Source organism: Oncorhynchus nerka, linkage group LG27, assembly GCF_034236695.1.
Source record: "Oncorhynchus nerka isolate Pitt River linkage group LG27, Oner_Uvic_2.0, whole genome shotgun sequence".
Classification (NCBI taxonomy): Eukaryota; Metazoa; Chordata; class Actinopteri; order Salmoniformes; family Salmonidae; genus Oncorhynchus; species Oncorhynchus nerka.
In genome coordinates, this window is record NC_088422.1 from 35,850,775 (window position 1) to 35,875,959 (window position 25,185).

Sequence of the window (25,185 nt, forward strand, 5' to 3'; positions counted from 1 at the left end):
GGGTACATCTATGTCAGTGGTTCTGCACTGGGAGGATCTGGTAGTAGTGGCTGGAGCAGTAGCCTCGTCCAGCAGATAACACAGAGTTCACACATTATGCTTTATTAAACATTAGAAACAGAAACAGATGATTACGTTAAAATGGGGAGCAGAGACTGAAGCTGCTGGTGGATCAACAATAAAATAATCCACTTTCAACTTTCCTCGGGAAAATCCTGGACAATCTTCTCTTTTTCAAATCAAGTGTTCCTCTCAACTCCTCCATAAGAAGAGGAGGATCAGGGGGATGTATAAAACCCTTGATAAATGTGTAGAAAAGAAGAGCATTAAGAAAAGGAGTTCCGGTAAAAGCCAAAGCCACGCTGAGCCGTTCCTCCGTATCACTTCGCCATGTCCGTGTGTGTGCGCTTGGGCGAAAAGAAACAAAAACATCCTAAAACTGGAGGTCCTCTTGTCATTCCCAGAAAAAAAACGTTCCCTTAAAAATAGTGTCCATGTAATGTTGTGTGGTAGAAACAGTGAGATCTTGAAATGGGGGAAGATGGGTTGGGTCCAACTGGTAAAAACGATTTGTGTGTATGTGGTGGGGAGGGGAGGGATGGTGAGGGGGGGTAAATTAGTCTGGGGGTGGGGAAGGGAGGAGTGTGGGGGTGTGATGAGTCTGGGGGGTGGGGAAGGGAGGAGTGTAGGGGGTAATGAGTCTGGGGTGGTGGGGAGTGGGGTAATGAGTCTGGGGGGTTGGGGAAGGGAGGAGTGTGGGGCGTGTAATGAGTCTGGGGGTGGGGAGGGGGTAATGAGTCTGGGGGTTGGGGCGGGGAGGAGTGTAGGGGGTAATGAATCTGGAGGGGTGGGGAGGGGGTAATGAGTCTGGGGGTTGGGGAAGGCAGGAGTGTAGAGTGTGTAATGAGTCTGGGGGGAGGGGTAATGAGTCTGGGGGGGGGGTGTTGTCCTAAGACTGGGGTAGGTGTTGTCTGATGATCTCTCTGGACTGAGGAGGGATCCTGTCTGGGAAGCGAACCGTGAACTCTACGATGAGATCGCCGCGCTGAGTGGGGCTCTTAGGGAGGGGCAGGCCCTCCCCCCTCAGCCGCTTTACCGTCCCTGGCTTGATGACCTCATGGCAGGATAGCGGGATGACGCGGTTATCCAGGGTGGGAATGTTCACCGTACAGCCACACAGCGCCTGGGGGAGGGGGATATGAGAGGGTTTACTACTGTATCATATGACACAAGCATGTTTACTATATGACTGCTTCATTACAACAGTGATTCTCAATCTGTTCCTCTTGGCGTTGCACAGAGTTGTTCTACTCACACCCAATGATGACAAAATCATATGTTGTTAGTTGTTAACTAATTCAGTGATTAAGGATAGGTGAAAACGTGTGTTTCGGGAGCTATGGACATAGAAAACTAGTATCTGTTCCAGTTTAGCAGTCTAGAACACAGATTCAGCTAGAGAACATTAGAGAACATGACTTGGCGCTCAGAGTGGAACAGAATGACATCATCATCTACAATGGATCATTCCCTCTCTGACACTTAAACAAGTTTCCTGAGCTTGGAAAACCCCGGTGTGTGTGCTTGTGTGTGTAGGGTTGATAGTTGGGGGGTTGTAGAGTGCACAGGAGGCTAATTTTAGAGTGTAGTCTCATTTCTACAGCTAATGAAGTAAGACCGAATAAGCTGAGGTCGTGGTCTCTCTCTCTCTCTCTCTCACACACACACACACACACACACACACACACACACACACACACACACACACACACACACACACACACACACACACACACACACACACACACACACACACACACACACGGAGAGAGAGGCTGAAACCTGGGTGTCCACTCATTTTAGGTCAGTTTTGCACCCTACAATTAAAAGAAAACTGATCCTAGATCTGCAACTCCTACCCAGAGCAGGCAGCACACCATACTAAACTCCAACCCTAACCTAGGGCCAGGGTTGGGTAGTAACTGAGTAATCAGAATACAAAAACAAAGTAACTAATCAGCTTGGATTAATTACAAAAATGAATAATCTGATTATGCTTGCATTCTTAAAAACAACTGATTGCATTCGGGATTACTTCATCTAATCTCAAGAGGCAACATCTGTAAAACTTTGCCAGCATTTGCCCACTTTCATTTAGCGCACCCTCAAGACTTCTCACACGCTCTTAAAGGTTCTATCGTTCTGCTGACCTCTCATCAAGGATGGATGGCTTCTTTAGTATTAAACTGGTTGAATGAATAGGTAAGGCTTCCAAAACATTTACACCTAGCCTTCTGGTCAGACAGTCGTCATCGAGTTCCTGCTTGCTGCGTTGCACTTTCCCTCTTTCTCCGTTGTGATCTCTGTCCGTAGCAGTAGAGAAATGCTTTCTGATTGCGCAATATTTCAAGACGCAATCCCAGAATAACACTGAAGAGAACTGGGACCCAGCGTTCTGTAGGTCTGAATTCTAATTATCAACTCTTACTATTGAACATAGGGCACTCACGTCGGCCATTCAAGGTGACAACATAGGCCTATATATTACATTTACTGGTGTAAATACTACGGCAGACTATCAGTAGTCTAACTCTCAGTAGTCTAACTATCAGTAGTCTAATATTAGGCTAGATGTATTGTTTGCAATCTAGCTAACTACTTCCTCATTTGGTGAATTAGCACCAAATGAATTTGTTTGTGATTTTTGTGCCCTAAAATAGTTACTTAATCTCTATTGAACAAAAAAAAAAAAAAAAAAGCTGGGACTGTATTTTAACAGTAATATATAATTGCCTAATTGTCCAACTCAAAATTCGTGACAATTTAGGGTGTGCATCATAAAATATCTGGAATTGTGCATTCAAATTAATTTATTGATCATACCATTCTATTCCAGTACTTAATGAAGCAGGTTGAATTACTTAATAAGATGATTAGGCAACCCGTGTTTTCTACTACGTGTCCCCGCAACAAAATCTTGGTGCGACCATATGGTCCAGACAACTGAAAATGTTGGTATGGAGCCCTGTGACTATGCTCTCACATATCAAACACTTGAGTTGTAGGATCTTTATGCTCTCACATATCAAACACTTGAGTTGTAGGATCTTTATGCTCTCACATATCAAACATATGAGTTGTAGGATCTTTATGCTCTCACATATCAAACATATGAGTTGTAGGTTCTTCATGCTCTCACATATCAAACATTTGAGTCATAGGATCTTTATGCTCTCACATATCAAACATATGAGTTGTAGGATCTTTATGCTCACACATATCAAACATATGAGTTGTAGGATCTTTATGCTCTCACATATCAAACATATGAGTTGTAGGATCTTTATGCTCTCACATATCAAACACTTGAGTTGTAGGATCTTTATGCTCTCACATATCAAACATATGAGTTGTAGGATCTTTATGCTCTCATATATCAAACATATGAGTTGTAGGATCTTTATGCTCACACATATCAAACATATGAGTTGTAGGATCTTTATGCTCTCACATATCAAACATATGAGTTGTAGGATCTTTATGCTCACACATATCAAACATATGAGTTGTAGGATCTTTATGCTCTCACATATCAAACATATGAGTTGTAGGATCTTTATGCTCACACATATCAAACATATGAGTTGTAGGATCTTTATGCTCTCACATATCAAACATATGAGTTGTAGGATCTTTATGCTCTCACATATCAAACATATGAGTTGTAGGATCTTTATGCTCTCATATATCAAACATTTGAGTCATAGGATCTTTATGCTCTCACATATCAAACATATGAGTTGTAGGATCTTTATGCTCTCACATATCAAACATATGAGTTGTAGGATCTTTATGCTCTCACATATCAAACATATGAGTTGTAGGATCTTTATGCTCACACATATCAAACATATGAGTTGTAGGATCTTTATGCTCACACATATCAAACATATGAGTTGTAGGATCTTTATGCTCTCACATATCAAACATATGAGTTGTAGGATCTTTATGCTCACACATATCAAACATATGAGTTGTAGGATCTTTATGCTCACACATATCAAACACTTGAGTTGTAGGATATTTATGCTCTCACATATCAAACATATGAGTTGTAGGATCTTTATGCTCACACATATCAAACATATGAGTTGTAGGATCTTTATGCTCTCACAATAGTCCCCCATTTAGAAATACTAATGTTACTCAGTTAAATAATACTGTATTAGGTTAACATTTAATATCTGGTAATCCCAAAGTAATCCAAAAGATTGCGTTACTCATTTTGAGTAATCCAAAGGATCACGTTACCAATTACTTTATTTTCATGTAACTGTAATCAGCAACAGATTACATTTTTAAAGTAATCCGCCCAACACTATCTAGGGCTGGATTGAATCATTAGCGCCGAAGATAAGCACGATTGAAATTTGAAGACAATGTTTCCGCGTTCACGGTGACTGCATTCTCAATGTTTCCGCATTCACGGTGACTGCATTCTCAATGTTTCCGCGTTCACGGTGACTGCATTCTCAATGTTTCCGCGTTCACGGTGACTGCATTCTCAATGTTTCCGCGTTCACGGTGACTGCATTCTCAATGTTTCCGCGTTCACGGTGACTGCATTCTCAATGTTTCCGCGTTCACGGTGACTGCATTCTCAATGTTTCCGCGTTCACGGTGACTGCATTCTCAATGTTTCCGCGTTCACGGTGACTGCATTCTCAATGTTTCCGCGTTCACGGTGACTGCATTCTCAATGTTTCCGCGTTCACGGTGACTGCATTCTCAATGTTTCCACGTTCACGGTGACTGCATTCTCGGTAAACGCTGCATATGCCGCCTCAATCAAAAATTACCTTTACATTTCAACCGCGCTACAAAAAATGACATTCTGCGCTATGGTTTGAATCCAGCCCCTAGACAGGTTGCTATGACACTGGAGACACACAGACAGCTGACATAAGGCCCGTCTAATGATGTAAGCCTCAGCTCAGACAAGGCAGCACCAGAATAATATATACCACTCCTGATAAATTCAAACTCTGACTACGTGCAGTAGGCTTACAGTTTTCCAGTCCCAATTCAATAACATGAAACTATTTTGAATTGTATGTTCCAGTTTAGTGCTTACAAGTTGCCCAATCAGGTGTCAACAGTCCCAGTTAGCAGTTGCCTAATCCAGTGTTTACTAACCCCCGCGCCTCAACCCCCCCACCCTCCAAAACATAAGGCATCCAGAAACCATTGCCTAAGTGTTATCACATGCTATGTTGTCTTAGCCAATGCATATAGCATATTTCTCTGTAATATCAGAAGTCAAGTTCCTCTTAGAGTTAGCGATAGCCTTCTAAGTATGATTGTGTGTGTGTGTTTTTCCTTCCTGTTTTCCACACTGACGCCGAATGGCAAACTGTCCTGATTTAGAGAGAACAGCCGGAGAGACAGCAGGACTTGAAGCCTGCAGTTGCAGGTTAAGGCCACCGGCTCCAGTGATGACATAAAGGTCCAGACTCCAGACATCCTTGGTAGAGGTCATTGAATGGTCATAATGCAGAGGTAACAATTGTCTTTAGCAGATTAAATAAAGAGCCTTCAGCTCTGCACGGTGCAACGTAGCTCTCATTGGGCTTGTTATTGTTAGACCTAAAGCCTGTGTAAAACAGAGGGCCTAAAGTCAGCCGGTGTAGCTAGCATAGGGTCTGACCCAGCTATTTTAGGGCCAAAACCCAGCCAGCATAGCTAACGGAGTGTATAAAAGCAGCCAGCCCGTCAACAGCGCCCAGTGCCAGGCCTCTGTAATCATACCTTCCTGTTGGATGGAAGCAGAGCTCCCTGGCAGCTCCAGTTAAACTATATTTTTCAGATAATGGTTCAGATAACCCAAATACCCAATACTCTCTCTCCCTTCAACATCTCCCCTTCCTCCCTCCTCACCTCTCTCCGGTCTCTCTCAGGTTTCTCTCCTGTCTCTCTCCTTCACTGGATCTAAATGAGCATTTATTGTCTTTGCTGGATACATTAGGGGTTCGATTCAATCCGTATCGTGGAAGTTCAGAGCTATAGCACGTTTGAAATGTAAATCAAATCAAATTTGATTGGTTATACACATATTTAGCAGATGTTATTGCGCGTGTAGAGAAATGCTTGTGTTCCTAGCTTCAACAGTGCTAGGCAATGTTCCCGCGTGCGCAACGACTGCACTCACAGTAAACGATGCATATGTCGGTTCAATCGGAAATTACCTTTACGTTTCAATCACGCGACAGAGCTGAACTTCCGAAATACGGACTGAATCAACAAGGTCTGTGTCCCTGATGGTACCCTATTCCCTACATATTTAATGCACGAAGAGTAGTGCACTATCTCATAACTAAAAGATATTTCTATGGCAGTATATGACATTAAGATAGAACAGTTTATGACAGCAGTAAAACAGGCCTCCTGGTTAATGAGCTTATCTGAGCACTGCGGTACTTGTATAATTAATACAGTATGTACTTAACAAGCTCCTGTTTAGGGTCTGCCATTAGCCAGTCCATTAATATAGGCAGTAGATAAATGGCAGCTATATTGGAACTATAAAAGAGTGTTTCATTTCACAGGCTGGTCACAGCTGAGCTTGTGACCACACAGGAATAGAGGTTTAATTAAATGAACTGTCTGTCAGAATACCACCCTCACACCACAATCCTCTCTCTCTCTGTCTCTCTCTATGTCTCTCTCTCTGTCTCTCTCTCTGTCTCTTTCTCTCTGTCTGTCTCTGTCTCTCTGTCTCTCTCTCTGTCTCTCTCTCTGTCTCTTTCTGTATCTCTCTCTCTCTCTGTGTGTGTGTGTGTGTCTTGCTCTCTCTCTGTATAAAAGAGAAAGAGAGCTGTCTAAGTGTATAAATCCTTTATTGTGTGTTTTTGCACTACATGGTGAGTACCATAACGATTGTTGTGCTCATTAAAAGAGCTATCATAAAGGAAGACATATGAGGCAGGACAGGGCAGAGTGTGAGTGGGCCTGTCACACAGGGACAACACATTCCCCCATGCTCACTCAGACTGCAGCGGCAGAGAGACATTCTGCAAAGCACTCAGTCTGCCCACCCAGAGCTCAGCTCACTTCACAGATAGACTGGAGGGATGTGTTGAACAAGGTCATGTACTCAGAGGAACAGCCTCTTTTAGGTGGAGTACCCATGTTTAACTGCACACGCACACACACATCTTCCACCACTGCCCACAGCCTAGTGCTAGAAACATGAACACCAGTGTACTGCTGTTAGAGGTGCCCGGGGCTCTGAGTCAGAGAGAGTAGGAAAGAGTGAGAGAGAGATAGTGGAGAGAGAGAGAGAGAGAGTAGGAGAGAGAGAGAGAGAGTAGGAGAGAGAGAGTATGAGAGAGATAGTGGGAGGGAGAGAGAGAGGAGAGAGAGAGAGAGTAGGAGAGAGAGAGAGAGTAGGAGAGAGAGAGAGAGAGAGTAGGAGAGAGAGAGAGAGAGAGAGAGAGAGAGAGAGAGAGAGAGAGAGAGAGAGAAGAAAGAGGGAGGGAGAGAGTAGGAGAGAGAGTAGGAAAGAGAGGGAGAGAGAGAGAGAGAGAGAGAGAGAGAGAGAGAGAAAGATGTGACTTTTGATGCTCTTCATTAGAACATCTCCACTTACTAAAATAATATTAACACACACACCCTTGTGAAAACCTAGAGGCAGATAGAGTTTGAGTCTCCTGTAGAGTAGAACATTTCAAATATTGTCTGAACAGGTTAGTACCACAGGCCTCCAGTTCTATGTGAGTGTTCTGTAGGGTATTTGTGGTTAGTAGGAGAGAGAAAGAAAGTAAAAGAGCACTTTGTCACAGGCTGCTAGTTTTGTAATAATGTATTTGTGGAGACAAAGGCTGTGTGAGAAAGACAGAGCGACAGACAGAGCGACAGACAGAGCGACAGACAGAGCGACACGACAGACAGAGCGACAGACAGAGCGACAGACAGAGCGCTCCTACCTCCTTCAGACTGATATTGCCTGTGTAGATGATATTGGAGCCGTCTCTCCTAAAGTGGGCGTGTCCTTTGTCTCTGAGCACAAAGGCGATGTCTGCAGGAATGTTCTCTGGGGTCTCGTCCCCCTCCTTAGGGAAGGTGATCTTGGTGCCCTCCTTCCATCCCCTCTTTATCACGATGTTCAGGATCTTATCCTCCGTACAGCTGCTCCTGCCATCAGGGTTCAGCCTCCTCCTGGTGATCTTCATCCGCTTGGTGCAACCATGGAAGATCTCCTCCAGAGACACCTTCAGCTCGTGGACGACCGGGGGGTCCTGCTGCCTCCTGGACCCCCCCAAACGCTCCGACTGCACTCCCCTCCTCCTGCCCCCGCCATGGCCAGGGAAGCCGTTGACCCCCCCGGGGAAGCCGAAGTGTGTGAAAGAGGCGAAGGGGTCTTCCTCATCCAAGTCTGTTTCCATGTCATGGTCGTTGGGGACCTTGGAGTGGACGCCGTTGGAGCGGTTGTGGTGGTTGCGGTGCGGTCCGAAGAACATATCGAAGGGGTTGGACCCGCCGAAAAAGGAGGCGAAGGTGGCATGGGGGTCCCCATGGAAGGTGTAGTGGTACGACCCACCAGGAACCCCAGACTGACCACTACTGCCCCCCGCCTTCAGACCTGACCGAGAGGGAGAGAGAGAGAAGGCTGTGAGTACACACACTCACACACACATACCTGTAGCCTAATTCCCCTTCCGTAGAGAAACGAGAGAGTTAAATCGTTTTAGAGATTTGTTTACAGCAGGTAGGAGGGAGTTTGAGGAGCGGAGGCCCTGGAGGCATGAGTAGCAGTCAGAGCGAACTCATGTGGGTGAGAGAGTTCCCACAGGATCCGGTGGGGGGTCTAGCAAGAGCCTTGCTGCTACAGAAACAGAGAAGACTACCCACAGCTAAACACACACACACACATACACACCACCTCACTGCTATTCTTATCTCTGCCTCCGCATGGATTCAGGCCTATCTGAGAGACGCAAACACACTGTGGAAAGACCTAGTCAGACAGAAGAGAACACACAGTCAGACTGTCAGAGGGTAGAGGTGGAAGGGTGAGGTAGGGGGGATAGCTAAATAAAGAAAGGAGTCTGCTCAGTGTTCTCTCTCTCACACACACACACACACACACACACACACACACACACACACACACACACACACACACACACACACACACACACACACATAACGATAAATTACTTCATGACAATTATATAATCACACCGACAACACTCTCAGAATGCTGAGCACCCTCTCTTTCGCTTACCCTCCTCTCCTAGCTGGTCATAGATGACCCTCTTCTTGGGGTCACTCAGAACTTCGTACGCCTCAGCGATCTCTTTGAACTTGTCCTCTGCATTTGCGTCTGTGTTCTTGTCTGGGTGGAACCTCAGTGCCATGCGGCGATATGCCTTCTTGATCTCCTCCTCGTTAGAACCCTTAGGGATACCCAGCGTCTTATAGTAGTCCTTCCCCATGGCAACGACCTTTCTGTGACCCCCAACACACACCCTGACACTCTGGAGGTAGAGGGAGAGAAAGGTTACTGGGTTAGGCATACTCCTGGACCTGAAAAAAACAGATCCACACAGCCTGGCTCTCTGGTGAGGCACACACACACATATGCACACACACACACACACGCACACACACACAAGTATTCTAAACACACATGTGAGTATTCTAATGAATCTTGAAGTCTTTACTCCATCACAGATGATGTGTGGAACTTGCTATGGTAATGTAGTAAGGTGTTGCCATGGCAGTGTAGTAAAAGCTCAAAGTTAGTGAATGTGAGGAACTCCCTACCATCTGGCACCTCACTATCTGCTACACACACACACACACACAAACACACACACACACACACACACACACACACACACACACACACACACACATGCTATCAGTAGTCTTATAAAACCGCAGTCCTGTTAGCCTAAATATGTAGGCTACAGTCTGCCCTGCGAGCTATTTTATAGCTGGATAAACTACAACAGATGGTAGGCTATTTATATGGCCTATGTATGGTTGTTATTTAGGTTTTCCTGTAAATATCTTCATCACTGTGAATCTCTACGGTAGAAAATGAGACAAAGAAACAGCACCTGTCATCCATTATAGAGCCGATCTGCGCCGCACCGAATTTCGCTGTCGTTGTTCCGCCAGGTAGGCTAATTGTAGACTATTACCGGCAAATATGTCAAGAGACAACAACGCCTCTCTCAGTGTGAGAATCGAACCTATCGATTGACCAATGCAGAAACCGGAGTGGTGCAACACCAGCTATTCCACAGGCTTCAATGACAGCGGTGGAAACTGACAGTGAGCGGTGCGGAGAGAACACATAAGAATAGAAGGATGAAATGAAACGTTTCCTACCCGTTATAATTTTCAGTAGAAAAATCGGCAGATCAGATGAACATATCCCGGTCCCTCTCTTCTCTCCCGCCCTGGTATCCCTCTCGGGTCTTTATTGTGTGACGTCAGAGTTCAACTGCTCACCGGTTCCGAAATAGTTGGTGACAGAACAACGCTCTGACGTCAATTAGGCGAATAAAACCAAAACCCATGCCATTCAATCAGTGACTCAAAATCACATAGTTATGCGGTGTGGTTCTGGTTAAATTAAATAGACCTTCAACACTTATTTCCACTTACGATGTTAAACGTCTGAGGAGAAATACGGCGTAGGCCGACAGCAACAACCCAATTCCTGTCCTGGCCATAAACTGAAATAGCCTAGGCCATATCTACTTCGAGTTAGTCTAGTAAATGAGTCCGTAGCCGGTGTGTTTTCGTAGCGTCTTACCGTATGCTAGTGACTGTCTCTGGACTTCGCCAACTGTCCCTCGCCGCTCCTCCGCACGACAGCTGATTTGCGGGTCGAACTCTGCCAGTTCAAAGCGCAGCGCGCTTTGTTCCAATCAACTCCGAGCGGATGGGAAAATACAGCCTGACTGTCTAGATCATTTGTTGCGCTGATTGAAGCGTTTATCAAATTAACTTCACCCGAGTCAATTTATCCAATCCATTTAATCATTGATCCACTAAGTGAGATGTTGGTTTACTTGACTTCCATTCCTGGGAGGAGATAAACAGTCTGAAGTTTAGGATTAGTCTACATCATGGCTCTGCTTCACTCTGAGAGAGCTGGGATTCTACTCTAAAAGAAAACAGAGACATATTAGGAGTCTGTCTGTCTGACTGTCTGTCTGTGTTGACTGTCTGTCTGTGTGAGAGAGAGAGTGTGATAGCAGAGCCCTAGGCAGATTTACCCAATGCCCGTGGATGGTACTCCAGGCTGAGGCGGTGTGTGTTTGTGTGTATGCCCGTGGATGGTACTCCAGGCTGAGCTGTGATATAAACAGAGTTGGTACATGTGATCACTGGCAGTCAGGGACTAGAACCTTCCCACACACGCGCAGGCAGGCAGACAGACAGAGAAGCCTGAGGAATGAGTCAGTCTCTCTCACTCAGCACAGAGACCAGGGGTACATTTCAATAGTCTTAAGTGGCTGCCTCTCCTTGTGTCCTTTCCTTAATTGACAAATCTTACATAAATCCAATGTTGTCAGTTCAGTACAAATAAAGAGGAGAGGCCATTTTAGACTGCTGAGACGCAGCCTGTGTCTCCTTCCCAATATTCTGCTCTATATGTACTGTATTTATATCTGTCCACATGTCTACCTCTTCTCCCCTTCCTTTCCCCTCTTTCAAGAGGATGTGTTATGTCATCAGAGAGAGTTATGCTGTAAGAATCTTTTCTGTGACATTTTTACTGTTAAGGACGTTAACTGACATTAACTGCCTGCTCAGTACAGCACAATTAAAAAAGGAGTTGATTATAGTTTTCATTCCTACATTATGCAATTTCCAAGAAAAATGCACTCTGTTCAGAAGCCTGTAAGCAGTAAATGTACCTCCAAGAGACATAAGAGAGCGCAGAACCATTAGGGTGTGGGGGAGGATTGAAGAGGTGGAGATAGGTGGGATGGGTGGAGAGGCAGAGATGCAGGCATGTCACTCAAGGTAGACAGAGAGGGAAGGGGATAGATAGAGGCTAAGGGGGAATTGTAGAGAGAGAGCGAGAGAGCGAGAGAGAGCGAGAGAGAGCGAGAGAGAGAGAGAGACAGAGCGACAGAATACCTGACCACTGTGACTGACCCAAAATTAAGGAAAGCTTTGACTATGTACAGACTCAGTGAGCATAGCCTTGCTATTGAGAAAGGCCGCCGTAGGCAGACATGGCTCTCAAGAGAAGACAGGCTATGTGCTCACTGCCCACAAGATGAGGTGGAAACTGAGCTGCACTTCCTAACCTCCTGCCCAATGTATGACCATATTAGAGAGACATATTTCCCTCAGATTACACAGATCCACAAAGAATTCGAAAACAAATCCAATTTTGATAAACTCCCATATCTACTGGGTGAAATTCCACAGTGTGCCATCACAGCAGCAAGATTTGTGACCTGCTGCCACGAGAAAAGGGCAACCAGTGAAGAACAAACACCATTGTGAATACAACCCATATTTATGCTTATTTATTTTATCTTGTGTCCTTTAACCATTTGTACATTGTTAAAACACTGTATATATATAATATGACATTTGTAATGTCTTTATTGTTTTGAAACTTCTGTATGTGTAATGTTTACTGTTAATTTTTTATTGTTTATTTCACTTTATATATTATCTACCTCACTTGCTTTGGCAATGTTAACAAATGTTTCCCATGCCAATAAAGCCATTGAATTGAATTGAATTGACAGAGAGACAGAGAGAGAGAGAGAGACAGAGACAGAGACAGAGACAGAGACAGAGAGAAAGTATAGGAAGAGAGCGAGAAAGTTGGCCCATGTTTAGTCTGGCTATAGCTTGAGTCATCCCTTTCTCTTCAGTAGTGAGGAGGTGTGAAAGAAACGATTGACTTAGTGGAGAAGAGCAGCTCTCGTGGGAGGAGTCTGTCTGATAAACCGTGCACATGCACGCAGCATGTACAGTGCCTTCGGAAAGTATTCAGACCCCTTGACTTTTTCCACATTTTGTTACGTTACAGCCTCATTCTAAAATGGATTGAATTGTTTTTTTTTTCTCTCGTCAATCTACACACAATACCCCATAATCACAAAGCAAAAACAGGTTTTTAGAAATGTTTGCTAATTTATTAAAAATAAAAAACTGAAATATCACATTTACATAAGTATAGAGACCCTTTACTCAGTACTTTGTTGAAGCACCTTTGGCAGCGATTAAAGCCTCGGGTCTTCTTGGGTATGAAGCTACAAGCTTGGCACACCTGTATTTAGGGAGATTCTCCCATTTATCTCTGCAGATCCTCTCAAGCTCTGTCAGGTTGGATGGGGAGCGTTGCTGCATAGCTTTTTTTCAGGTCTCTCCAGAGATCTTCGATCGGGTTCAAGTCCGGGCTCTGGCTGGGTTGTCCCGAAGCCACTCCTGCATTGTCTTGGCTTTGTGCTTAGGGTCGTTGTCGTGTTGGAAGGTGAACCTTCGCCCCCAGTCTGAGGTCCTGAGTGCTCTGGAGCAGGTTTTCATCCAGGATCTCGCTGTACTTTGCTCTGTTAATTTTTCCCTCGATCTTCACAAGTTTCCCAGCCCCTGCCACTGAAAAACATCCCCACTGCAAGATGCTGCCACCACCAAGAGATAGTGCCAGATTTCCTCCAGATGTGATGCTTGGCATTCAGGCCAAAGAGAATCTTGTTTCTCATGTCAAATCAATTGAATTTACCACTGGTGGACTCCAATCAAGTTGTAGCAACATCTCAAGGATGATCAATGGAAACAGGAGGAACCTGACCTCAATTTTGAGTCTCATAGCAAAGGGTCTGAATATTGAAGGTAAATAAATAAGGTATTTCTGTTTTAAAATGTTGAAGAAATGTGCAAACATTTCTAAAAACCTGTTTTCACTTTGTCATTATGGAGTATTGTGTATAAAAAAAATATGTAATACATTTTAGAATAAGGCTGTAACGTAGAAAAATGTGGAAAAAGTCAAAGGGTCTGAATAGTTTCTGAAGGCACTGTACACTGGTGTCAGGTGTAAGGGCACATATAGTACAGTTTTTTTTCTGTTGACATTTCCTGAGCCATCCCCTGTGGCAAGCTGGGTTTGGCCGGTAGGGATATCCTTGTCTCATCGCGCACCAGCGACTCCTGTAGTGGGCCGGGCGCAGTGCGCGCTAACCAAGGTTGCCAGGTGCATGGTGTTTCCTCCGACACATTGGTGCGGCTGGCTTCCGGGTTGGATGCGCGCTGTGTTAAGAAGCAGTACGGCTTGGTTGGGTTGTGTATCGGAGGACGCATGACATTCAACCTTCGTCTCCTCCGAGCCTGTATGGGATTTGTAGCGATGAGACAAGGTAGTAGCTACTAAAACAATTGGATACCACGAAATTGGGGAGAAAAAGCGGTAAAAAATAATAATAATAAATAAAAAATAAAAAAAAGTGAGTGTGAGTGCAATAGGGTAATTTGCATTGATTTAATTGTATAAACATGATTAATCCTATAAAGGGATTAACACACTGGGTAACATTTATGTGAGTGTAATATTTCTGTGATTGTACACAGGAAGGCTCTAGACACTACATGTACTGACTGCTGACCCAATGTTCGTTTCCATGACAACAGAAGGAGCTGCCAACAGCGGAGCCCTCTGAGTGCTCTCTGTCTGTCTAGTCCTCTGTCTGTCTCAGCCTGGTCCTTTGTCTATCTCATTCTGGTCCGCTGTCTGTCTCAGCCTGGTCTCTGTCTCAGCCTGGTCCTGCGTGTGTGAGGGTGGTGAGCGTGTGTCCCAGCAGAACGGGTAACAGAACCTGTCACAAAGTCTCACACGTAGATCTACTAGCAACCAATTCCATGAGCAACAGCACTTAAGAAGAGCTCCTCCTTAAATTGCACATGTTTGTAAAAAAATGTGTATTATATGTTTACAGTTGAATTATCTTGGTGCATTTCTGTGTTCTGGCCATTTAGAGGACTTGGAAGATACTTTTCTTTTGTGGAAATGGTTTGGAGATTTTGAGAGATTGATGGACTTGGTCTTGCGGTGCTGACTCATCAAGGCTCATCTGCGGTGCTGAATCATCAGACAACACAGGATAGGGGAACTATAAACCCAACATGGACAACAACAAGAATTAGGACATAGATAAACAAACACAAAACCAACAAAGGGAGAAAGTGTTATGCAGGTGAGTGAGGACCCAAAAGCGCTTTAACAGAAACAGAGTCTTTTAATGTCAAAACACAGGGAAGACATAGATCCTCTTCAGATGTATCGATTGACAACATAGACAACCCGCAGAGAGGGCGACAAATAAATCATTAAGGCTTCTGATCTTAACAGGAGAGTCCCCTTCTAGCAGCAGAGGAGAATAGCAGGGTTAGCGGCGACAGACTGCTGATCTCTCCGGGTAGGCGCGGGTTGTAGAGGACAGAGGTACCTGATCACACGTAGCATCTGCTGAAGAGGCAGATTACGACAGGACAGGACAAGGGGGAAGCAAACGAGAATCTGACAAAGACAGAAGCAGAAATGAGAGAGAAATAGAGACCTAATCAGAGGGAAAAAGGGAACAGGTGGGAGAGGGTAAACGAGGTAGTTAGAGGAGATGAGGAACAGCTGGGGGAAGGAAAGGAAGAGAAGGTAACCTAATACGACCAGCAGGGGGAAACGAAGTGAGAGAAGGAACAGGAACAAGACATAACATGACAATACATGACAGAAAGAGGAAGGATTTCTGAGGAATTTCTGAAAGATAGTTCAGGCCTTGATAGCGAAACAAGCATTCAGACGAAAAAACAAACAATCAAAGTAGCACTTGGAAAAGAGGTGGGAACATTCTGAACATTGAGAGAGTATCTTCATTTATGTGCAATGTGTTGTTTCGTTGAAAAACACATTTCATATTTTTACTTGTATTCTTCATAAAAGTGCATTGTTTAAAAAGTGAATGTATCTATAGGTGCATTATTGAAATAAGTGCTTTCATCACGAAGCACAAGCACATCATTCTAGAGTAGAGTGAATTGTTTAATGAGGTCACAATGGAGATGAAAAGGAATGCATTCTCTAAGCATTGTTTCAGAGACCTTGCCATCACATATCTTGAAAATGTTACCAAGTGAGTCAGGAAAAAATCAATTGCTAAGAGAATCCCCAGAGACTCTGCGGGCAGACTTAATTTTAAAAGCAGATGATCCTAATGCTTGGCACACAGCTCTCCACAAGAACAATAATGAACTTAAAATGTCAGGAAACAGAACAATGAGGCAACTGTACATTGATTCCACCCCCAAATCTAACATGCATTTTTATAATAACGGCACTGTGATGGTTCAAGGTTCGGAGGCCAGTCTCAATCAATTTGTCCACAACTTCGACCAATAAAACCTCTTGTTGCTGAACTTAAAACCTCTCCATTGTCACTACCTACAACAGCCTCCACTCCCTCTGTGCCCCAATATGTGGTCCCCAGTGTCCCTCTCCCTCGCCTGCAGCAGACACAGCCCTGAGCAAGCCTCTCTCACACGGGACACCTGCAGTACCACAGAATATTATAGAGGAGGAGACCAGCCTGGTGCGTCAGCATAGGGACGAGATCAGCCTGGTGCGTCAGCATAGGGACGAGATCAGCCTGGTGCGTCAGCATAGGGACGAGATCAGCCTGGTGCGTCAGTATAGGGACGAGATCAGCCTGGTACGTCAGCATAGGGACGAGATCAGCCTGGTGCGTCAGCATAGGGACGAGATCAGCCTGGTGCGTCAGCATAGGGACGAGATCAGCCTGGTGCGTCAGCATAGGGACGAGATCAGCCTGGTGCGTCAGCATAGGGACGAGATCAGCCTGGTGCGTCAATATAGGGACGAGATCAGCCTGGTGCGTCAGCATAGGGACGAGATCAGCCTGGTGCGTCAGCATAGGGACGAGATCAGCCTGGTGTGTCAATATAGGGACGAGATCAGCCTGGTGCGTCAGCATAGGGATGAGATCAGCCTGGTGCGTCAGTATAGGGATGAGATCAGCCTGGTGCGTCAATATAGGGACGAGATCAGCCTGGTGCGTCAATATAGGGACGAGATCAGCCTGGTGCGTCAATATAGGGACGAGATCAGCCTGGTGCGTCAATATAGGGACGAGATCAGCCTGGTGCGCCAGCATAGGGACGAGATCAGCCTGGTGCGTCAGTATAGGGACGAGATCAGCCTGGTGCGTCAGCATAGGGACGAGATCCAGGAGCTGCAGTGTGCAATGAAAAATGTTGAGTAGGACAACCGGGTTCTCAGGATGGAAGTGTGTAGACTTAGAGAGGAACTGTCCAGCACAGTCAACACCAGCCACATGTACGACCTGCAGAAGGAGCTACATAAGCTAAGGCAGGCCACCACCATCCACTCTACAAAGAGTCCCACAAAAACCCAGGACCAAGCCAACAGCTGAATCAGAACCAACCAACCAACCCAACCAACCAATGCACCAACCCAGCTGACACCCTCCATCCCCATCTCACGGCCTGTAATTACTCCCATCACTCCTGACATACTCCACAGATCTGATGAGAAACCAGACATTATATTAACGATGGACTCCAATGGAAAGTTTATATTAAACTTTTCCCAAATAAATAAAAAGGTGGCAAAATGATGGTGCCCCACAACAGAGAGAGGTATGGATCTCTTGACTGTGGCCCAGCTTGTCTCCCCATCATTCACACAGGGACCAATGACCTGCGTGCCCAACAGGAGAGAGTGGCCACATCACTAAGAGGAGTGATTGACAGGTCCTCCACCATCTTCCCCATCGCGAATATTGTAATATCTACCTTGCTCCAGAGGAGAGATTTCTACCACAGGAGGTTGGTGGCACCTTAATTAGGGAGGATGGGCTTATGGTAATGGCTGGGGCGGAATGGGTGGAATGGTGTCAAATACAAAACACATGGTTTGATGCCATTTCATTTCTTCCTGGCCATTATTATGAGCCCTCTTCCCCTCAGCAGCCTCCTGTGATTTCCACCTTGCCACCATCGAAGGTAAATGCCAGCCTCTCTCGGGGGACTGTGTGCTATGGCCTAACGTACACCTGGCCCACCATCCCACCCTCAGCTTGGACTGTCTTTACGACAATGTACACCTGTACAAAGAGGCAGTCCCCACCTTCTCCAGGACCTTAAAGGATGTTGCTCTGGGTGGCCAGTCCACCTCACCCCACAGGAGCAACAGAACAGCCACAAACTCCCTGAGACAAATCAGATGCTCCATTAGACATGCATCCAGTGGTGCCTCACAGAGACTGGAGAACAGCCAGCAACACTGCCCCCCACACCACCATCTACCACTTCTCTCCCAGGAACTGCATGCAGACACACTGAGCTATGACCAAGTCATACACAGTCAAAGAGGCCCCACGCAGAGTTCAGAGCATCACCGGCCACACTGCCCTCCACACCACCCTCTTCAATTCTCCCTACAACCTCCCTCCCATGTTACCAGACCAGGCCCGCCTCAGCACAGCTCTACCAGACCAGGCCCGCCTCAGCACAGCTCTACCAGACCAGGCCCGCCTCAGCACAGCTCTACCAGACCAGGCCCGCCCCAGCACAGCTCTACCAGACAAGGCCCACCTCAGCCCAGCTCTACACAGCACATACTTCTACCCTAGGGTCTGGCAAAACACTGTTGAGGTTATTGCACCACATGATGCAGTCCACACCATGTATCATTCACATCATCAGCCCTTGTTTGCTGAGAGTTTGGAGCTGCCCTCCACACCACCCTCCTCAATTCCCCCCACACCCTCCCTCCCAGGCTAGTTTTGGTTACCCTCCCTACTCCTATCCCCAGGGCAGGCCTGGGACACTCCTGCCCCCCATGTCAGCCCCAACCCTGCAACAGGAGCTAGAATAGAGCATTGGCAGCCACTCCGGCCGGGTGGACTGAGCTCTGCCAACACTGCACTCCCAGTTCCTGCCCCAGCCCCTGCAACGAGCGACTTGAGAGAGGTCTGTCAAATGCTCAGTCTGCTCTGCTCTCACGTGGTTGGCCAGGGACCTTGGCAAAGTCTCAGCTCACTCAACAAATAACTGCAGATGACCCTATGCCTGTTAGCTCTTATGAGCTGAATACCCCCTCTGACTTTAAATCTCTCAGGGTGCTTGGGCTAATGCATCTAATGCGCGAAACATGAATAAAAAAATTGACACAATTGCCATTTGGGGACAGGACTCATGTCCTGACATTCTGGCTCTCTCTGAAACATGGTTAAATGGTTCTGTCGCTGACCAAGACCAAAATGATTCATGTATTTAGATGTGCCATATTACAGAAAGGGAGAGGAGTGGCCATACACTATGTAAAATTACATTTCATAGAGTCCCAATCTTTAAATATTTCTGTTCCCAAGAAATTTGAGCTCCTTGTTGTACTGTAGATGTGTCCATAAACCAGAATACATATGTATTTGTTGCTTGGATTTACCGCCCCCTTGCTGTCATGGCGGATGCTATTTGTGCTATATCTGAGTGTTTAACACTTTTTCTGTCCTCGGAGTTGGTCATTTTAGGGGATTTGACTCTGGATTGGCTATCCCCGGCCTCAAATCAATTTAAGAGTATATGCATTTGAACGTGACTCAATTGATCTCAAACCCCACATGGCTACATTTAAAAAAATCCTGTTAACTCATTAATTGATTAAATTGTGACTAATAATCCCCATAAATATTTGGCTCGTGGAGTATTTGCATATGATCTCAGTGATCATTGTCCCATAGAACAGTATGTACTACGGAGCTGTGAGGGGAACGGCACCTCAGTACCTCCAGGCTCTGATCAGGCCCTACACCCAAACAAGGGCACTGCGTTCATCCACCTCTGGCCTGCTCGCCTCCCTACCACTGAGGAAGTACAGTTCCCGCTCAGCCCAGTCAAAACTGTTCGCTGCTCTGGCCCCCCAATGGTGGAACAAACTCCCTCACGACGCCAGGACAGCGGAGTCAATCACCACCTTCCGGAGACACCTGAAACCCCACCTCTTTAAGGAATACCTAGGATAGGATAAAGTAATCCTTCTCACCCCCCCCCCCCCCCCCCTTAAAAGATTTAGATGCACTATTGTAAAGTGGCTGTTCCACTGGATGTCATAAGGTGAATGCACCAATTTGTAAGTCGCTCTGGATAAGAGCGTCTGCTAAATGACTTAAATGTAAATGTAAATGTATTAGAGATATGAAACAACAAAAATACTAAAAATACTAATCCTCATTTAATTAAGATCTCCTCAAAGGTTGTTACATGACATGTTCTACTCTGATGTAGCCGCCATCTCCAGTGTTCCTGACCCTGAGTTGGCTGTAGAAAATGCATCATACTTGTTTATTCCTCTGGCAGATAAAACACACCCCTTTTAAACAATTCAAAGATAGATCTAACCCTTGGTTTTCATCTGACCTCACTCAAATGAGAAATCAAGCCTGGGCCAAAGCAAGGACAACTGACTCTGTAGTGGACTGGCAATCTTTCAGACAATTAAAAAACAGGTGTACTATCTGGAGAAAGAGAGCAAAAAAAAAGAGCTATTTTTTTTTCATCTCTAACTGCTGGTGATCCTTCTAAATTTTGGAAAACAGTAACTGCGCTGAAGCGTACAAATTCCTCTTCTTCCTTGCCTAAGGGAAAGGGGGATACCTAGTCAGTTGTACAACTGAATGCATTCAACTGAAATGTGTCTTCCGCATTTAACCCAACCCCTCTGAAATCATAACTGAGAAGAATGGGATAAGTGATGCTTTTAATCATTATTTTATCTCGGTAGGCTTTTTATTTGAGAGAAACTGTGGTTTAATAAACTTTTTATTTTATTTTTTAAATATAACCTTTATTTAACTAGGCAAGTCAGTTAAGAACACATTCTTATTTACAATGATGGCCTATACTGACCAAACCAGGACAACACTGGGCCAATTGTGCACCGCCCTATGGGACTCCCAATCACGGCCGGTTGTGATACAGCCTGGAATCGAACCAGGAATCTAACCATTTTTTTCTGCAGCTCTCTGCCCCCCTTATTGCTGAATCATTAACCAATATTTTGAACCTGATGATTATATCTGCTACTATCTCTAAAGTTTGGAAGGTGGCCCACGTACTGCCCCTTCATAAAGGTGGAGACCCTTGTGACTTAAATAATTATCGCCCTATTTCTAAACTTTCTTGCCGATCTAAAGTATTACAATCCTTGATTAATTCTCAGCTAACATCTTGCTTATCTTTGAAATGTATTCTAAATGTACATCAGTCAGGATTTAGTCCAGGTCATAGCACTATCTCTGCTGCATCCCTAGTTATAGAAGTTGTGGTAAACTGTATGGATAAGAGCAACATTGTGTTCATTTCTCTTCACTGACCTGTCAAATGCTTTTGATACTGTTGATCACTCACTGCTAATTTAGAGGCTTTCCTCAATTGGCCTAGACCAGGCTGCATGTAACTGGTTAAAAAAATGACTTGACAGATAGAACTCAGTGTGTCTCTACTGATGGTGTTGAACCAGGTTTCCTGGATATTCATAAGGTGTTCCGCAGGGGTCGATTCTGGGTCCCGTACTTTTTACTGTTTACATTACTTTTTACTGTTTACATTAACAATGTGGACTTAACAATATGGACATATGGACTAAATTTGTAAACAACAGCTGGTGCATGAAATCTAATGTTAAGGAAGTCTTGTGATTTTGCTTGCCTGAGGTAGAGTATCTCATGATAAACTGCAGACCACACAATTTACCAAGAGAGTTTTCATCTATATTTTTCGTAGCTGTCTATTTACCACCACAAACCGATGCTGGTACTAAGACCGCACTCAATGAGCGGTATAAGGCCATAATCAAACAGGAAAAAGCTCATCCAGATGCGGCGTTCCTAATGGCTGGAGATTTTAATGGAGGGAAACTTAATTTCATTTTACCTCATTTCTACCAGCATGTAAAATGTGCAAACAGAGGAAAAGAAACTCTAAACCACCTTTACTCCACACACAGAGATGCGTACAAAGCTCTCCTCGCCCTCCATTTGGCAGATCTCACCATAATTCTATCCTCCTAATTCCTTCTTACAAGCAAAAATTGAAGCAGGAAGCACCAGTGACTCAGGCAATAAAGAAGTGGTCAGATGACGCAGATGCTAAACTACAGGACTGTTTTGCTAGCACAGACTGGAATATGTTCTGGGATTCTTCCGATGACATTGAGGAGTACACCACATCAGTCACTGGCTTCATCAATAAGTGCATATATGATATCTTCCCCACAGCGACCGTACGTACATACCTCAACCAGAAGCCATGGATTACAGGCAACATCCACACTGAGCTAATGAGTAGAGCTGCCACTTTCAAGGAGCTGGACTCTAACCTGGATGCTTATAAGAAATCCCGCTATACCCTCCGACAAACCCTCAAAAAGGCAAAATGTCAATACAGGACTAAGATTGAATCGTACTGCACCGGCTCCGACGCTTATCGGATGTGGCAGGGCTTGCAAACTATTACAGACTACAAAGGGAAGCACAGCCGCGAGCTGCCCAGTGACACGAGCCTACCAGATGAGATAAATTCCTTTTATGCACGCTTCGAGGCTAGCAACACTGAAACATGCATGAGAGTATCAGCTGTTCCGGACGACTGTGTGATCATGCTCTCCGTAGCCGATGTGTGTAAGACCTTAAAACAGGTCAACATTCACAAGGCCGAGGGCCAGACGGATTACCAGGACGTGTACTCCGAGCATGCGCTGACCAACGGGCAAGTGTCTTCACTGACATTTTCAACCTACAGTCTGTAATACCAACATGTTTCAAGCAGACCACCATAGTCCCTGTGCCAAAGAACACGAAGGTAACCTGCCTAAATGACTACCGACCCGTAGCACTCACATCTGTAGCCATGAAGTGTTTTGAAAGGCTGGTCATGGCTCACATCAACACTATTATCCCATAAACCCTAGACCCACTCCAATTTCCATTCAACCCTAACAGATCCACAGATGATGCAATCTCTATTGCACTCCACACTGCCTTTTCCCTCCTGGACAAAAGGAACACCTATGTGAGAATACTATTCATTGACTACAGCTCAGCGTTCAACACCATAGTGCCCTCAAAGCTCATCACTAAGCTAAGGACCCTGGGACTAAACACCTCCCTCTACAACTGGGTCCTGGACTTCCTGACGGGCCACCCCCAGGTGGTAAGTGTAGGTAACAACACATCTGCCACGCTGATCCTCAACACGGTTGGCCCCTCAGTCACCATCATTAAGTTTGCCGACGACACGACAGTGTTAGGCCTGATCACCAAAAACGATGAGACAGCCTATAGGGAGGAGGTCAGAGACCTGGCTGTGTGGTGCCACGATAACAACCTCTCCCTCAATGTGATCAAGACAAAGGAGATGATTGTAGACTACAGGAAAAGGAGGATCGAGGCCGCCCCCATTCTCATCGACAGGGCTGTAGTGGAGCAGGTTGAGAGCTTCAAGTTCCTTGGTATCCACATCACCAACAAACTATCATGGTCAAAGCACACCAATGCAGTCGTGAAGAGGGCACGACAAAGCCTATTCCCCCGCAAGAGACTGAAAAGATTTGTCATGGGTCCTCAGATCCTCAAAAAGTTCTACAGCTGCACCAATGAGAGCATCCTGACTGTTTGCATCACTGTCTGGTAAGGCACTACAGAGTGTTGTGCGTATTGCCCAGTACATCATTGAGGCCAAGCTTCCTGCCATCCAGGACCTCTATACCAGGCGGTGTCAGTGGAAGGCCCTAAATATTGTCAAAGACTCGAGCCACCCTATTCACAGACTGTTCTCTCTGCTACCGCACGGCAAGCTGTACCAGAGCACCAAGTCCATGTCCACGAGGCTTCTTAACAGCTTCTAGCCTCTCTACTGTTATTTTACTGCTGCTCCTTAATTTTGTGTTATTTGTACTTAACACTTATTTTTTCTTAACTGCATTGTTGGTTAAGGGCCTGTAAGTAAGCATTTCACTGTAAGGTGTTATATTCATCAGCCATCAGAGTCCAGCAACTGTGGGGCATATGCTTTGGTAATGCCAATTTCTGAGGGGGTTTTGGGAGGCATTCATGGGCCAGATAGTGTTTGAGCTGCTAATGGAGAATGGCTATTGTTTATTTTGTTTCAGTACAGGCAGTTATGTCATGTCAATGGTTACAATGTGCAGATACTGTAGGTGTCACAATAACAATGGAATCCAATTTTCTTTTGTTCATTTTATTTTCTCTTTTATGTCTTTTATTTAAACTGTTGCATGTATATATATTGTAATGTTTGATTTTTTGTTTCAGTCATTGTTCTTGTTGAATTGTTTTGTATGATGCCTTGGTGGAGTGGGTGGGAAGGATCAGTTCTGGGGATGTCGTATTGATGTCAATCTCTCTCTCCATGTTCTCAAATTTGAAAATGTATGAAGTATAAAAAAAACAACGAAACATAGATGATTTAGTTCAATAGCTGAGAATAAAAACGGACTTCTATAGAAATAGGTCCTACCTTGCGCTAAATAGTTGACAGCAGATTATTCAGTCGACGTTCCCATCGGTCCTAGACTATGGCGACATCATCTATATGAACACAGCTGCCACTTCATTAAAGCTGTTAGATGCAGTTTATCATAGTGTACTGCGCTTTATTACGGGTGAACATTTTTGTAACTCATCACTGCATTCTCTGCCAGGAAGTTGGTTGGCCCTCTGTGATGTCACGTAGGTTGACACAATGCCATGTTGTCTGCCAGGAAGTTGGTTGGCCCTCTTTGACACAATGCCATGTTGTCTTTTAAGTTCCACTGTACCGAACATCTTTACTAAACTTTAGACATACGAGTTACCACACCCGTTACCTCACCCGGTCTCAGGGATGATTCACTGGAAATTCCTTTGGTCTCTGCTGAGTTAGGAGAATCAGCTTTTAGTTGTTGCATATTTGTGGATCTTCAAAATGTTCTTAAATGTGATGTTCTGGTGCCTCTAGGGCACTTCAAAAAACTGAGTGAGAACATCATTACTGATGAATGTGTTTTTTTTATATACCTTGTTTCTCTTTCTGCTTGCATTTTGT

General features: G+C 45.0%; 1 protein-coding gene across 2 annotated transcripts; it reads right to left on the minus strand.

The window, feature by feature from the left end:
• Positions 1-832: 832 nt before the first annotated feature.
• LOC115111687 (dnaJ homolog subfamily B member 5-like) lies at positions 833-11,342 on the minus strand. 2 transcript variants are annotated; one of them, XM_029638021.2, is made up of 4 exons: positions 10,832-11,342; positions 9,287-9,539; positions 7,986-8,641; positions 833-1,183 (listed from the first exon to the last, which is right to left on the minus strand). In XM_029638021.2, exons 2-4 carry the CDS (start codon positions 9,495-9,497, stop codon positions 950-952), a joined length of 1,101 nt encoding a protein of 366 aa, XP_029493881.1. In that variant the 5' UTR covers positions 9,498-9,539; positions 10,832-11,342; the 3' UTR covers positions 833-949. The 2 variants fall into 2 exon arrangements, with proteins under 2 accessions (XP_029493881.1, XP_029493882.1); XM_029638022.2 differs by lacking the exon at positions 10,832-11,342 and adding an exon at positions 10,402-10,768.
• Positions 11,343-25,185: the final 13,843 nt, after the last annotated feature.